At 38.6% G+C, this 17,380-nt stretch overlaps 1 protein-coding gene across 1 annotated transcript in view; it reads left to right on the top strand.

The window, feature by feature from the left end:
* Positions 1–17,380, top strand: part of LOC115232620 (tyrosine-protein phosphatase non-receptor type 13) — a 117,161-nt gene that overhangs the window by 13,483 nt on the left and 86,298 nt on the right. Inside the window, exon 2 of the mRNA XM_036500693.1 lies at positions 14,290–14,464. Coding sequence (XP_036356586.1) covers positions 14,338–14,464 — 127 coding nt within the window. The 5' untranslated portion in view covers positions 14,290–14,337. The remainder of the gene's footprint in view (positions 1–14,289; positions 14,465–17,380) is intronic.

The following is a 17,380-nucleotide window of genomic DNA, read 5'->3' as shown; positions in this document are numbered from 1 at the left end:
CCGTCCAACCCATGCCAGCATGGAAGCGGACGTTAAACGATGATGATGATGTGTGTGTGTGTATTTAGATATTTGTGGCTGTGTGGTAAGAAGCTTGTTTCCCAACCACTTGGTTTTGGGTTCAGTCCCACCACGTAACACCTTGAGCAAGGGTCTTCTAGTAAAGCTTTGGGATGACCAAAGCCCCTTGTAAGAGTGGATTTGGTAGACAGAAACGGAAAGATCATCATGTATTTATATATATGTATATATACATACATACATACATATATATGCTTTATTTAAAAGCAGCAGAAACATAACAAAAGCTGTTACTCAGACAAACGGGAACGTGAAGCTCTGAGTAACAGCTTTTGTTATATTTTTGCTGCTTTTAAATAAAGCGTGTTACTCTACCTCTGGTATTTGAGTACTCTTTTTTCCAACTTGTTTCACATTTATGTGCATACTCCGGGATATATATATATATATATATATATTTATACACATACATACATACATATGTGGGATCCCATATGGATGGGCGTGTGTGTGTTGGTGTGTTTATGTCCCGTTAACTTAACAGTTTGGCAAAAGAGACTGATAGAATAAGTACCAGGCTTGAAAAATATACACTGAGGTCAGTTAATTTGACTAAACATTCTTCAAGTGGTGCCCCAGTATGGCCACAGTCTGATGAATGAAACAAGTAAAATATATCTTCAGATTTATCAGTAAATTATGATGATGATGTGAATATTGTTTAGCCATAGGTCAATACTGATCAAGCCATGACCACCCCATTTATGGATAACTAGAACTTCATTGCCTAATGTATCTTTATGTTTTTTTGAGACATTCGGCTGCTATATCTAGCATGTAGACTGGGCTTGCAGTGGCTCAAACGTGAAGATCCTGCTTCTGTAGATGAAACTATTTACTTATGGAACAGACACAATTGTCAAAGACTACAAATGCCGTAGTATTTTGGTTTTACTATAAAATACCGATTCCATTCACACTCTCTGCTTTCTTTGGCCGTTCTTTAATTCTCAGAAGAATTGAATTACCATGACAGGATGTTTCTATAGATATTCTCTGTTTCTTTAATTTAATTCAAGGAATTTAATACATTCCTTTCACTGTGTGAAGCTTCTAGGATTTCAGTTTGGTCTCCCTTCTCTGTGGCCCTGACACACTTCAATCTCAATGACTCATTCTATATGCAACAATGACTGAGATAAAGAAGCTTGCTTCCCAACCACATGGTTCCAGGTTCAGTCCCACTATATGGCACCTTTGGTATGTTTTTTTTTTTTGCAATAGCTTTTGGGTCAACCATTACCTTATAAGTGAATTTGGCTGGCACAACTGTATGGAAGCACATTACATATATATATATGTGTGTGTGTATAGCCTTGTCTTAACATCATCTGAGGGTTGTAAACAAGCATCACTCTCATACAAGCAGTGTCATCAGTTTTTAGTGTTTCACGAAGAACATGTCTGGCCATTCCTTGCCTGGGAACAGAAGTATGTCATGAGGTGGTGCACGAAGGAAAGTAAGACACCAAACAATTTCTGCTCATTCTTCATATATTCTGACAAATTCAAACGTGAGTATCTGAGGGTTGTGAATTGATGCATTGTGTGTCTTCTGAGCACCCAGCATCCAAAGGCTGGACGTATTCTCTGATGAGGAAATACAACAGTGATCAGCTTATCACACATTTGAATCTGCCAGAACCTATCAATGCGTTACAATAAACGATAGATATTATCCTCTGTAATGAAGCGTTGCACCCTACTAGACATCGTGACGGCATAACACCCCCCCCTCTCATAATAAACTGAACAACTGGAATGGTTTCCTCCTGTGTCTTTATTGCCGTCTTTACGCCTTCCACTTCTGTCTCTCTACAGTTTTAGTTACAAAAAACATCTGCTGCCATTTTTATATCAGACAGTTTCTTTTATTCCAGTGGAACAAATTGGTGCTAAATATGAGAACGGCTTACTATGTTTAGGCACTAAAATTACAGCCATGATTACTAATCTCTCTGACGGACTACTGTTCTGTGTCAGGCGGAAAAACATTTCTATCCAGTTTTTTTTTTTTTTCCTTTTAGAAAAAGAAAATATGGTGTGTGTCTTTCTCTAAGAAGGGTCTTATCTGCAGCATAAGAATTCTTCTCCTCAACACTGCACAAATGCTATCTGCTTTTTATTTTTTTTTATTTTCTGACAGGATTCTGGTAGGGTTAGGTTTTCAACTTGCAACATTATCTCTGCTAACATTGACCTCTGGGTTGCTTTTCCGTTAATGGCTACGGTACACCCACAAAAGACAAAACATTAATGTGAGTCAGGCATGGGATATAAGCATGGCTGTGTGGGAGGATGTTTACTTCCTAACCACGAGGTTTCAAGTTCAGTTCCACTGTGTGGCACCTTGGACAAGTGTCTTCTTTTATAGGCCAACCAAAGCCTTGTGAGTGGATTTGGTAGATGGAAACTGAAAGAAGCCCATCATATATATATATATATATATATGAATTTTTTGTGTAATGAGATAAAAAAGCCAAGGCTGTGTAGATATTAGAACATTTATAGATAGGTCTTACAGCTGTTTCTAAGATATTAATTAATAATATCCCTTCATCGGAGATGATGCGAGAGGAAAAGTTAAGTCATAGTTAGTTTCGATGTGATATAAATAGAGAGTGAGGTGGAGGAAAGAAAATAGATGTAAGATATGTATGGGTATTGAGTTCATAAATCTGTTTTATAGGCATAATGGTATATATGTGTATTATTCCAATATCCTTTGAGTAAAATCCAAAAGTCCAACAGGGTTTAATATGAGTCCATCCAGATGTAAAGTTTATAAGCAATGTAAGATTCTCTTAAAGTTGGTCCTTACCAGTAGGGAATTCATATAGAATGTAGCAGATTCTTCAAGGTTTGTGTTTAAACTGACCTAGAAATAGGGAGTGTATTAGTTTGGTCAAATTGAAAACACAAAACCTGCATATATATATATATATATATATATATATATGCAGGTGGCACAAAAAAAGCATCCAGTACACACTGTAAAGTGGTTGGCATAGAAACCATGTCAAGACAGACACTGGAGCTGGATGCAGTCCTTGGAACATTTAAGTGAGTGAATCATGTAAATGGCCTTCAAGGGCCATGGGCTCTGCCCCTTCCTCCAAAAACCCAGCAAGTAAAGAAAAAAAGAAAAAGCAAAACCCTCTTCTGGTGACATAGTGGAAGGAACTGGAATAAACACTGAAGAAAAAATAATCTCAATAAATTCAATTTAATGTATTTAGTCTTAACAATAAACTGCATTGAAGGGAGCCAAGATTGTGGAGGAGTTTAATTAAAATCTCTGTGTAATTTATTTATTTAGCGAGTTTAGATTTGCATCACTACTTCAAAATAATGGAGCCTTTCATGAAATGCTGGTTTATTTATAACCTGTGAATGCAGTCAGTTTCTTTGCTAGTTTTGTATGTTCTAAATAAATACATCAAATGAAATACAAAACCATTTTAAAAAGCAAATAGAAACTCTACATTTCAAATTATCCAAGATTATTATCAACACATGATGAATAATAGTTAAAAATAACCTTGTTAAATACGATATTTCTGTCATAACAATAAGGGGAGACCATGTTAAACTTCTGTTAAGATTTAGGGGCAGAACTAGTTTCCACAATTTAATTCCTGGGACCAAATATTGGTAGTTCTGCTCTCTTAGAGGAATGAAAGATTTAGTTGAGTTTGTTTCAGACATGACTAGAATGCACACCAGGTTTCATGTTACCTAGTTTAAGCTTTTAACGTTTAAACTGGCCATATCTGGCCCAAATACTTTATTTGTTTTATGACCAAACTGGCTGGATCTAGCTTCTTACGCCTACCCTGCAATGTCATTCTAAAAATATACAAACACATTGAAATTTGAAAGCTATGAGGTAATGTATAATTAATTAAAAACTTATGTAAATAAATAAGCTTCACATTTGACAGAGAAACCCAAATGCTGAAGGATTAACATGATCAATGCCTGGGCCTCGGTGCCTCTAGCAGAGTATACTGTCTTAAAAACATTCAGACCTGGTTTTCAATTTCTCTGAGAATAATCCAATATCTTGGGCCACTGCTTCCAACTGCAGTAATTCTTAGATTGCACTTTCTTCCACCCTCTCCTCCACTAACTTTGAAAAACCCTACAAAAACTACCTTTCATAATTAAAACAAGTCCTTAAAAACAAAACAACAAAACCCCTCTGGTTTCTTTTCTTTTTCCTAAAACAACAAGTTTATTGAGAAAATAAGGAAACCCCTGCATGGTCACTCAGTCAGCTAGAAATAACAACCTATCTCTCTTCTATCATCTTAAAAAGAAAGACATTGAATATTGTACTTCTAGGTAGACTATGGCTGGGGGAAAAGTTGTTATGACTGGAACATCTTCAGTCATATGTCAGCTCAATCAAGGCTGACCTCAGCTTAATCAACAAAGACTACAGCGGGTGTGGTAGTCATGCCTTTTTCAGTCAAGTTAAATCATGTTAAGTGATGTAAATAGCTTCATCTGGGAGAGGAAGCCACACCACTTTAAGGGGAACTCACTTCACTCATGTGATTTGTTTGTTTACTGACCCACTTTTCTGTGCTAACATGTCTTGGATGGGAATTGATTTAGGGGCAGGAGTTTACAGCCTGATGCTCTTCCTGTCACTAATCCTTACCTGTTTTCCAAACAAGGGATCTTTTTTTTAAGTGTATCATTGCAAGTTTTCTATAGAAATTAGAGCCAGCCCTGAAAGTTATGACATTTTGTAAATGAATATATGTATGTAAACAATACAATCAAAGATAAGAGAAAACAGGTAATGAGTGTATATGCATATTTCAGGAATTCTTATTCTTTCTTCAGTATGACATCCTTCCCATTAACTATCCACAAATACATTACTTAAATGACCACTAATATTTAGTAGTGTAACACTACTGGATTGACGAATTCACATATCAAAGCATATTTCTGGCCACTGCTATCATCATCATCATTTAATGTCTGTTGTCCATGCTGGCATGGGTTAAACAGTTTGACCAGGGCTAGCAAGCTGGAAGGTTGCATCAGACTCCAGTATCTGCCATGATTGCAATTTTGCTTGGCTTGATGGGTCTTCTTCTTCTCAAGCCTGACATAATGCCAAAAGTCCTGGTCCTTGCTTCCGTGAGGCCCAACACTCAAAGAAGCTCAGCCACTTTGCCTTCATGAGGCCCAACGCTTGAAAGGTGCCTGTATGTGCCACTGGCATGGGTGCCAGTAACGTAACCCCAGCATCAGCCAAGGTCTACATATTAATTGCTGGCAGGGACTTTGGATTTCGTTTTGCAACCATAATATTCTACCAAGAACAAAAAAAGGTTTACAAAAGTACGTCCTTCCTGGTGTTGGGAGTCCATTGTTTCCATTTCTTTCAACTGTATCTCTGCACTTGCTCATCTTTATATTTCACAGTGGCAAGAAGAGAATATCATTTGCCCCCCCCCCCCCCACACACACACTTTAATATCATTTGCTGCCAACACAGCCATTCTTTAGCTTCTCCAGTTTTCCTTATTTCAAAAGAAAGTCACACTAACTTGTGTAATTAACTCATCTTTTTTCATCTGACAGAATCTGACCAACAATTCAAAGACTAAATGAAAGGTCACAACTAATTCCTGGCCAATTACCCTTAAAAGACGACCTCTCGGAACCTACCAAAAAAGCACCATTTAAAACATTCACTTTTTTGTGATTTTTTTTATAATAACATCCTTACCATTTCCTACTTTAACACATTTTTTTGTCGTCGTCAGGGACATTATCATCTCTCTCTCTCTCCCCTGTTCACACACATACACACATTGCTTTACCCCCCCCCCACACACACACGCACACTTCCATTAATAACAGTCAGAGCTGGGTTCCTACATTAATAATCACAACCTTTGTTAACAGTTGCCTAACTTCCACTTGATATATAAAATGTTATTTTAAGACAGTTCTTCTTCATCATCATCATCATGTATTTAATTTATTTATTTATTAATTATTATTATTAAGATGGCAAGTTGGCAGACACGTTACCAACGCCAAGCAAGATGCTTAGCAGCATTTCATCAGTCTTTACGTTCTGAGTTCAAATCCTGCCGAGGTTTGTCTTTGGCTTTCACTCTTTCAGGGTCGATGAAATAAGTACCAATGGAACCCTGGGGCTGATGTAATTGACTAGCCACCCCTGGCCCCCAAATTTCAGGCCATGTGCCTATAGTAGAAAGGGTTATTGTTATCATTGTTGTTCTTCTTCTTAAGGCAGTGAGCATGCTGGACAAAATGCTTAACAGCATTTCTTGCAGCTTTATGTTCTGGGTTCAAATCCCACTGAAGTCAACTTGTTCTGGGGTCAATAAAGTACCAGTTAAGTGCTGGGGTCAATGTGATCAATTTACCCTCCCCCAATTTTAAACCCAAATTAAGAATTCCTAATATTAATTAATTATTATTATTATTATTATTATTCCATCAAGGTCAACTTTGTCTTTGATCTTTCTGAGGTTGATAAAATTAAGGTACCAGTTGCGTACTGGGTTCTTATTGGCTTTTTTTTTTAACCAGAAGATAAAATAGTTTACCAGTCATATACTGGGGTTCTAATTGATTGATTTCTCATTCTCCTTAGTTTCTGAGATGGTGTTTCAGCTTGAAAAAATTCCTCTTCCTTCTCATCATCATCATCATCACTATTCTTAACATCATCATCGTCAACCCCAATAACCCCCTGTAAACAGGGTCGACAGCCTGGCCAGCATTAAACAGCTGCCCCTCCCCCCCACTTTATTACTTGACCACATTTTGATACGTGATGTGTTAAATCATTGTCATTGACTTCTATCTCTACCAATTCCATTCCAAATACACTGACCACCACCACCAATATATTTGGTGTGAAAAACAAAAGGAATCGTTCAGAACAATATTAGATAATTACAGTGGAGACAACTCATTATCTTAACGAGCTGTTGTAATTTTCTGGCAATCTCATTAGCGTCTTATTCTGCTGCCTTCTTTTGTCTTGTAGAATTGTCCGTTGGTCTTTGATTGTAACATGGACTGGAAGAGAGATGGGAGCCATGTCATGGTAGTGTAGAATTGTTGTAGATCTGGCATTAACTGGGAATTTCTGCATGTGACTTCCTCTTCAAACCACAGCCACACTTCAGTATCATGCCATAGAGGAATGGTGCCACTTGCTGAAGATGGAGTCACATACAGAACTCAAGTTGGACAATGACACATGGCTTGAACGGGATAAAAATTGTGTGTATGTGTGTGTGTTTGTGTATTGGCATGTGTTGGTGCATATGTGTGTGTGAGTTGCTTTGTGCGTGTTGGGGTTAGAGGGGGAAGTCACAATAAAGCGGAAACTATAGTGAATCCCCGATCCAGAAAGGAAAGGAAATGGGTATCTTTGAGAGGGGATCATCAGAATCAAGCACATCAAAGTATTTTCAAACCCAAACATGAAGCATCTGACCATTCTCTCCAGTTCTTCCTTCTTTCAGCTCCACATGGGCCACTCTGCAGTCAAAGACATCTGGCCATTCCTTCCGGGTCTTCTTTCACATGTTAGACTTTGTAGAATTAAATCTCACTTAAAACTAAACTCTGAACACATTACAAGTGTCACAACTGACCATTCCATTGAAATTTTTATTATCCCAATATATAAGAGGAGGAAGAGGGGGTAGTGGGGGTGGGGGTGGTATTCTATTTTCATGGAACGTTACTGATTTTCCTGTGGTTACTGTAAAACTTTTTTGCAGCTCTGTTTGTCCCTCAGCTATTTCTTAGCTTGCGTTGAATATACACTCAGATGTTACATTCCATATTTTGGAGAGTTTGTCAGAAAAGAATTTGTTTTCTGGGGTAAACATCTTTCAAATTCCGGGTGGGGTGGGGTTTGTTGTGGCGACTAAAATTAGCAAATGTGTCATGCAGGGAAGATGACTTTTCTTTGAGTAAAAGAAAGAAAAACAAACAAACTGCGAAAAAAAATGCCGCTGCAGAATGATATTGGTGAGTCATGGGTTGTGTTGCAAGTTCTTGTGAGAAAATATCTCAAGTGGAATCAAGACATTTTCAGATACTTTAAGTACTTAACGATGACGACCCGACGAAAGGATGGGGTGGGGGTTGTTGTTATGACGAGGGAGCTGGATTGGTTGGTAGAAGTGGTTCAGCATCGGTCAAAATGGTTTATCTTTTGACTTGTTTCAGTCATTAGACTGCGGCCATGCTGGGGCACTGCCTTGAGGAATTGGCCCCAGGACTTATTTTTCTTTTTTCAAGCCTGGTACTTATTCTATTGATCTCTTTTGCTGAACTTCTAAGTTAAAGGATATAAACAAACCAACACCAGTTATCAAGTGGCAGTGGGGGACAAACACAGACAAAAACACACATGCACACACACACACATGATAAGCTTCTTTCAGTTTCTGCCTACCAAATCCACTCAGAAGGCATTTGTGAGCCCGAGGTCATAGTAGAAAACACTTGTCCAAGGGGGTCATGCATTCACGCCTATTTGAAATATCTGTGCAGGCAGGCCCTTTATGTTCTGAGTTCAAATCCTGTTGAGATTAACTTGTATTTTATCTCACCAAGGTAAGATACCAGTAAACTGCTGGGGGTTGATGTAATTCTGCAGCTCCCTCTACACTTAAAATTCATGGCCCTCTACCTTAACCAGAAATCCCCATTTATTTCATATTGTTAATCAGGTTGTCCACGAGGGAGTCATACTCCGGGATTGCTATAAAGGTAAAGGTGATGCCTTAGACAGGAATAATTACAGAGGCATCAAACTACGGGACCAGGTGATGAAAGTCACAGAAAGGGTTATAGCTCAATTAATTAGGGAGAGAATTAGTGTAGATGAGATGCAGTTCGGATTTGTGTCCGGCAGGAGCACAACTAATGCTGTATTCCTAGTTTGGCAATTGCAAGAGAAATATCTAACCAAAAATAAAACCCTCTACCTTTTGTTGGTATGGGGAAACCTTTAACAGAGTCCCCTGCTCCCTTATCCAGTGGTCAGTGCAGAAGCTAGAGATAGATGAGTGGTTGGTGAGAGCTGTACAAACCATCAATGGGAATGCTGTCAGTAATGCTGATTTATGTTTTTCGTCAGCTTCCTCGTGGTGCTGTTATTTCCACTGCCATTGTTAATGAGGGGGTCTCTGTGAGTGCTCAATCTGCTAGAAATAGCATCAAATCCCTTCTTTTTTTCAGAAAAGGAAGGACATTGGACAATGTAGTCCTAATGGAACACCACCAGCATTCATTCCATTCATTTATTTATTGGTTCTTACATTTATTGCTTTATTGGCATCCTCACTCTCTTTCTCTTTGCTTCCTGGACTGAGATGAGTGCAGGTACCTCAGAGAGAATGACCAGGGTTCTCTATGTACCTCACCATTCTGTGAAGTACCTGTCTCACAAAGGCATATGCTGGGTAATGTTCCTTGCCTTGTCTTGAAACATAGCCCCTGGTGGTTGGCTCTCCTCCACATCATCATCATCATCATCATCATCATTTACCAGCCATCTTTCATTCTGCCAGAGAACTGCACCAGATTCCATGTTCTGTTCTGGCAAGGTTTCTACAGCTGGATGCCCTTCCTAATGCCAACTACTTTACAGAGGGTACCGGGTGCTTCTTGGGTGGTACTGGAACTTGTGGCATCACCAAGTAAGTGAACATGACGAAACTCTGGCAGAGTGGTGGGGGTGGGGTTCCCCACCGCACCATTCCTGGAAGTCCACTGGAAACCCAGACTTCACGTGTTTAGGGGACACAAACCTTTAACTCTTTAGCATTCAGATTACTCTCATCAAATGCATTCACATTGTTTTGAAGGAATCATGCATTAGCTTGTAGCTCCACAGTTTCAGTCATGTGACTGCTTATTTTTTAGAATGACTTTGTAGGGTGGGCGTAAAAGGCCAGATCCGGCCAGTTTGAACCTGAATCGGAACATTTGGGCTGGATGTGGCCTGTCTAAATGCTAAAGAGTTAAAGACTCCGAAACTCATTGACTTTTCCTTGTTTAGCTGGCCTTGGCCTGTCAATGCTGTTACCCAGGAGATGGGGCACTGCTACATGGTGATGGCTCATGGAGTTAGCTGTGAGAGGGGGGGGCTGATAGGGGTGGGGAGCAATGGTAAATGTACTCTGCTACCAATGATTATTATCAGTAATACGACAATTAGCTGTTAATTACCAGTGGTGCTAATTAATAAATTACTGCTGATGATATTTAAACAAGTTGATGTCTTGTTGACAGAGAAACTTTTAACATAAATCTTGTGTCAGATGAGTTGTAGAGGTGGTGGTAAGAGTAGAGGTAATTGGGTGTGTGTGGGGGTGGGTGTTGGTGGTAATCATAATTGTTGGGTTGGAAGAGAAATAAAATATTGTAGATTTGCAGCCATCTGGGTCCCCCCCCCCCCCCGTCCTCAGTCAAACCGTCCAACCCATGCCAGCAAGGAAAGCAGCCGTTAAACGATGATGATGATGATGACTTATATTTACCCCCACCTCCTCCATTATCTCTTGTGTAGACTTTAGTTTGTAAAAGAGGGGAAGATGGCTGTAAAAGTCAAGGGTAAATTGTTTGATAAATGATGAGGAGGAGGAGGATAGAAAGGAAAAGGAAATAGATGGATGGTGCGGTAGGAAGGCGGAGGGGGGGTACACAAAAGTTTGTAAAGCCCTTTTGTGTTGGGAACTATTTTTAAGGGGCTGTAAGTTTGTGTGTGTGTGTGTGTGTGGTTGTTTATGTGGCTGTAATTTTGTGTATGGATTTATGTGAGTATATATATAGATATACACACACACACACACACACATATATGTAGTTATGGCATGAGTGAGTGTATGTGTGTGTGTGTGTTAGTATATAAATATATATATATATATATATACTCACACACATATATATAGCTGTGGCTGTGTGTATCTATGGAAAGTGGCTTGAATATTTATGGTTCCAAGGGGAAGGGGGGAAATTCAACCCTTTACTTCTGTTAACTGGGTGATGTAGAGAATGGTTTGGGTGGGGGTTATGGTACCCTAATGTGTCAGGGCTGGGTGTATATATGTCTATTGTGAGATACAGCAGACTTCCTGAATGTCTAAATTATCCCCCCCCCCCGCCCATTGCAGTAGTCCCTGTTGCAGCAGCTCTCAAGTTCTTAGAAGGGGTTGTTAGTATTATGAAAGGCGTGGGGCTCTTTAGGGTCTGTTAGTATTAGTTTCCCCCTGTATTAGGTTTCCCTCTCTGTTAGTATTAGATAGATATCCCTACATTTAGTTAATCCCTAGGGGTCAGTACTAAGTTCTCACTTGTGTTCCATAAAAGAGAAGATATATACACCAGGGTGAGGGTGAGGGTGGGGGAAAGGGGCTTATATATGGTTCCTCAGACTACTAATAATAGCAGCTAAATTTTCCTCAAACCGAACCCCTTTAGCATTTAGAATGTTCTATTCACGTTCTTATCTTGTACTTTACTTGAGCATGACTTATGATCAAAGCCATTCCAGCCATGACTATCCTGTCTTTTTTTAGGGGCAACATCTTTCTAAAGACATAATGGGATTATATTATTTGATGTGTCCTTCCCTTTTCCCAAGACAGTGGAATGTAATTTGAGGGAGATTTAGCTGCTATTTCTAAGAAGCTGCAACTATTGTTATTATCTGTTTGCATTTTAGTAGTGAATTGAGTTTGTTTTGGTGGGGTTTTAAAAATTTTTTGATATTGACTATTCAATTATTTATCCTGCACCTAGAATTAAAATCAAAGTCGTTCCAAGCATGGCCACCATTCCAGTTTGTCAGGGACTTCACTACCAGAATGTCTGTTGTCTTTTTTTTATATTGTAAACGTGATAAGAGGGGGATCTTGGTTGCTACTTCAAAACACTCTTCTTAAAATATCCAGGGTGTGGCAGCTATGGCAGTGGTGGTGGTGGTGGTGGCGGCGGTGGTGTGTGGCGGTGGTGGTGGTCTGATGTTCTACATCAAACCAGGCATTTTTTTATAGACACAGAAGCAGGAGGAATCAGTTATCTGAGAATAAAGGAAGAATTTCATGTTTTTTCTTTCTTTTATCTTTGTAATGCTCTGATTCTACTCTCAGCATTTTCTCTCTGCTCTGTGTGTGTGTGTGTGTGTGTGTGTGTGTGTGTGTGTGCGTGTGTGTGTGTATGAATGTGCATGTGTGTGTGTGTGTATAGTTATCATTTATATGTGTGTATGTGTTTGTAAGTACCTCACCTTCTGTGTGTGTGTGTGTATTAACCAACACTTGTAGTATGCAGCTCATCCCTGTGGGATACGAAGTCTGCAATATGACTGGGGTGGGTTGGGTTGCAGGGGTGGGCATCCAATGAGTACAGATTTTCTAAGTACAGGAAGCAAGTACATCTGTTTAAAGTTTCCTTCGTTCCACTCCATTTTCTCATTCCATCTTCATTCATTCCCTGATGTGTATTTTTAGACTAAATGAATGTCATATTTTTATCAGTCACAGTCTATCTTAGACTACATTATCCACTGTGCTCCATTATTTCTTAAAAATAGTAGAGTGACAAGTGAAAGACATTTAGCTGTTATTTTTAGCTATTTGAGTAATATGTCTCTGTGGAAGCCCAAGTTGAAAAATACATTTGACTGTGACTTCAAAGTTAATCGGCTGTGGTAGATATTGAACTCCTGACCTTTACATTAATTCCTCAGTTGCTATTTCTCTAAATTAGAATGTCTTCATATAATATTCTACATGTAATTAGAACAACTTTTATAGTAATCAAAGACTTCATCAAAAAATTCCTATTTACCATTAATAAATTATTCAGATTCTCTGCAACAAAGCTGATGTGATTTCTTCCTCTTTGACTGAGGCAGACTTTTATACAAAAGGACTTTCATTGTTTTATATTTAGCATTTATCTTTATCTATTTCGTACTATTCTAATCTTTATTTATCAATTTATCACAGACCTGTATATACAGATACACGTGTGTGTGTGTTAGATGATCTCTTTTAGACCATCTGTTATCCTAATTCTCCGAAGAAAAGCTCTTAGATTCTAACCAAACTTCAGACTTTGGTCGGTTTTTATTGTCTGTAGATAAAGTACTGGCAACATGGTGACAGAAGGTTTCTAAGTATAAAGTTGTTGGAAAAACAGATTGAAGATATCGGTAATGCCTCAGTGAATGCCATCCTGCAGTGAAGCACTTCTTGATACCATTCTCTCCTCTTTGAGTCTGGTTTTCTTATTTTTTAATGTTAAAATAACATTGTGTCTTCCTAAGATGTTTTCTTAGCGTAAGATCAGAATCTTCCAAGTTCGTTTAACATCATACAATATTATACTAATATTTTTATACTAGTATAACACCATACTAAATTAATATAGCATGATGCAATGTTACACTAAATGTAACCTTCTATGATGTCATCTCTGTTGATGTCCCCCTTATCATAAAACCCTCTCTTGACCACAGTTTCAGGTCATCTGTAACAATACAAATTTATTAAATAGCTCGTTACTGTTTAACCTCTGGTCAGTTCTAATTGAGGAGATCTATGATCAAAGCTGTTCCAACTATGGCCATCCTTTCTGTTTATGTATCAGAAATTACATTGTTCAGCATAAACTTCTTTAAACAGGCCATATCAGGCCCACCAACCAGATCCAGCCTGTCACACCCATCCTACAATGTCTTTCTAAAATCAGTCACACCATTAAGATCTCAAAGCTATGAGAGATGATGTTTGATAATTTCAAAAGAATGAGAATAAATGAAATGGTCGACAGCTATGTGAATGCTCAAGAGTTAAAGAGAGTAGAGTACCATTTGAAGGAAACTTGACTGTTATTTTTAGCAGACTGAATGAGCTTGATATTATGTTTGTTAATCAGAATGGTGGCAAAAATGGTTTCTGGGATTTAGAACACAGAATCTTGCAAAAGTTACCATTGAGAGTCATGGCAACTGTTACTGTATCCTGTGTTCTAACACAAAACCACTTTCAAGGGAGGATAAACATTAGCTTCTGCTATAAAAACTGCTTCTGTTGCTGTTAATTATTTCTTAGAAAAGTGTAATTTGCTTCAGGTTTTTAAACTTTCTCTTTTCCTTATTTTCGACAGCCTTCAGAATTTAAAACAAGTCGGAGAACGAAAAACTAAACAATCAAAATGCCAATTTTGGGTATATCCGTCTCGTTGTACGACATAATAGAGAACACAGGCCCACTGACAGAGGCAGATATTTGGGGAGTCCTTTGTCAAGGGGCTGAAAGTATTCAAGACCTGTTTTTCAGAGGTAAGCTGCCAATTAATTTTTGAGATTTTTCTTTCTTCTACTGCCAAGATGGTTTTGTAGCAAGTCATAAAAGGCGGCAATATGACGTAATGGTCGTTTGCCCAAACAAGCATAATTGTTGGTAATCCCATTGGTTAAAATTACTACCCATATATGAATTCTAAAAGAAATCTTTCACAAAATACGGTTCTTAGAATTCGGATATGAGCAGTTATAAAAACCCTGATTTTTGGGAAATTACTCAGTGTTCGTAGGATGTTACTAAACTCCACGACACTCCTTGAGATATTGGCTATTTTTTATGCCATGTCTCTGATAAAAATCCAACAAAACTTTTAGGAATTGTTGTGAACTCTAAGTAGTTAGTATGAAGGATTAGCTGGTGTGAATTTTAAGCCATAATTCTCTACAACAAAATTACTTTATTTTCCAATTTGTGCTATAAATGCTAAATGAACATAAATTAATTAATGTAGTAATTATTTTCTCCTTCTTCACGTTCTTCAACTTGTTAATGAAATGTATTTCTGCAATTATGAAACTGTATATTTTTTTTTATAGCGGTTCAAAGAACACAAATTTATTTATCTTCAACATACATGCACGCATAAAATGTCCGTTAGCATTTCAGAAAATTTATTTCTCATTATGGCGTTTATGTAGCTGGAGTTAGGATTTATGTATAATGATAACACTTAGAAATAAGTTATAAGTGACGTGTTTATTAATATATAATCCTACTTCAAAAGTAAAATATATTTATTATCTATTTCCAAATAGGAAACATATAAATAAGATAAAAACCATCACAAAACTAGTAATACGCAAACAGTCTTCAATCTCTTTATAAAAGTCTTGATGGGTTTAGAAAGAGAATGTCTTGTATTTATGGTTACACTGAAGACAGTTTCTTTGAATTTAAGATGTAGTATGATGCTGGCCTTGTGCCAAAATTTGAAACCAATATGAGTAAGCTGAGCACATTGGTGGCAGCATACAAATAAAAGAAACAAAGAAATAGCCCAGTGGTACTATTCCTATAATCAGTGGGAGCACAGTTAAATTAATGAGGGTTCTCTTAGGTTGTAGTATTGAGTCCACCTCTTCCTATTGATCTGTCTTGGAAAGGGAAGGTGTTCACTAAAGCAGTGCCACCACGGTGTTGACGCCATGTCTGTGTTGGTGCCACCTAAAAAGCTTCCATGCTGGTGCCATGCATAAAGCACCCAGTGCACTTTGTAAAGTGGTGGCATTAGGAAGGGCATCCAGCCATGGCAACCATGCCAAAACAGACATGGTGTAGCTCTCCGAGTTACTATCTCTTGTCAAACTGTCCAACCCATGTCAGCATGAAAAATGGACATTAAATGATGATGATGATACTGGCAAGGGTTGTACAAGAAGTAATGAGGCAGGGCTCTACAGCTGGATGCTCTTTCTGTCACCAACCCTTATCTTTCAAATCAGCTATTTTTGTTCCACTGGTCTTCACTCACAATGAGTCTGCTGAGCTAAAAGACTTTTGGTCGATGAACCGTAAACACTGCCACTGTTTCCGACTGAAACCCTTCAAGAACGACACAACTGACCAAGCTGAGGACCGTGTCATTGACTGCAAAGGCCAAGCTTACAGCAACGATCTACTTCCATAAACTCAGTTGGTGACTGAACCACTTCATGGAAGTCTTCAGTTCCTTAGTTACCAATTTTGGTCATTTCACAACAAAGATTCTGAACAAAACACTTCATCTGGTATTACTCATTCGAAAATATGTTGCTGCCACCACCTTTGGGTGCTTATCTTAGCTAACTTCAAAGAATCACACATTATATCATCATCATCATCGTTTAACGTCCGCTTTCCATGCTAGCATGGGTTGGACGGTTCACCTGGGGTCTGGGAAGCCTCAGGCTTCCCAGACCTCAGTTGAATCGTCCAACCCATGCTAGCTTAGCTAAGATAAGCACCCATATGTATACATATATATGTATATGTACACACGTACACACACAAACACAGAGAGCATATATATATATATATATATATATATCATCATCATTTAACGTCCGTTTTCCGTGCTAGCACGGGTTGGACGGTTCGACCGGGGTCTGGGAAGCCAGGAGGCTGCACCAGGCTCCAGTCTGATCTGGCAGTGTTTCTACAGCTGGATGCCCTTACTAACGCCAACCACTCTGTGAGTGTAGTGGATGCTTTTTACGTGCCACCAGCACGGAAGCCAGTCAAGGTGGTGCTGGCATCAGCCACGTTTGGATGATGCTTTTAACATGCCACCAGCACAGGTATCACAACTACAATTTCCCTTTGATATTTATTTTGATGTTGATGTACTTGACTCAAAAGGTCTCCTCAAGCACAGCAGGTCACCCTACGATCCAAGGCACTTTGGAAGGGCTGGGGCTTCTATGTGAAGCTGGTGCAGGAAATACATATATACATATATATATATATATATATGACATGATGTATATTCCACATCATGTCTTTATTAGATCTTCAGATGTGTTTGACCAAGGAATCTGGAATTAAAAGTTCCTTTTTACCCGATTCCCAAAATAGTTAAACAAGTAAACTTGTTTTCTTACATGTCTCTCTTTCCTTTTTCCTCTCTCTCTCTCTGTCTCTCTCTCAACTTTCTCCTCACCTTTTCTCTCTCCCCCCCCACTTCAACATATGGTAAATGGGATTCCCTGGCATTGCTGGCAGCTGTCTTCTATTTTAATAATGAATAAAAAATCATGAATAATGTTGATATTCAGGATGAGGATGATGATACTACTACAACTACTACTACTACTAGTAGTAGTAGTAGTAGTGCTTTCAAATTTTGGCACAAGGCCAGTAATTTCAGAGGTACGGGTTAAGGGAATTACATTGACCTCAGTGTTCTGCTGGTC

The sequence above is a fragment of the Octopus sinensis genome, linkage group LG2, assembly GCF_006345805.1.
Source record: "Octopus sinensis linkage group LG2, ASM634580v1, whole genome shotgun sequence".
Classification (NCBI taxonomy): Eukaryota; Metazoa; Mollusca; class Cephalopoda; order Octopoda; family Octopodidae; genus Octopus; species Octopus sinensis.
This window is presented reverse-complemented; position numbering and strand designations above follow the sequence as displayed.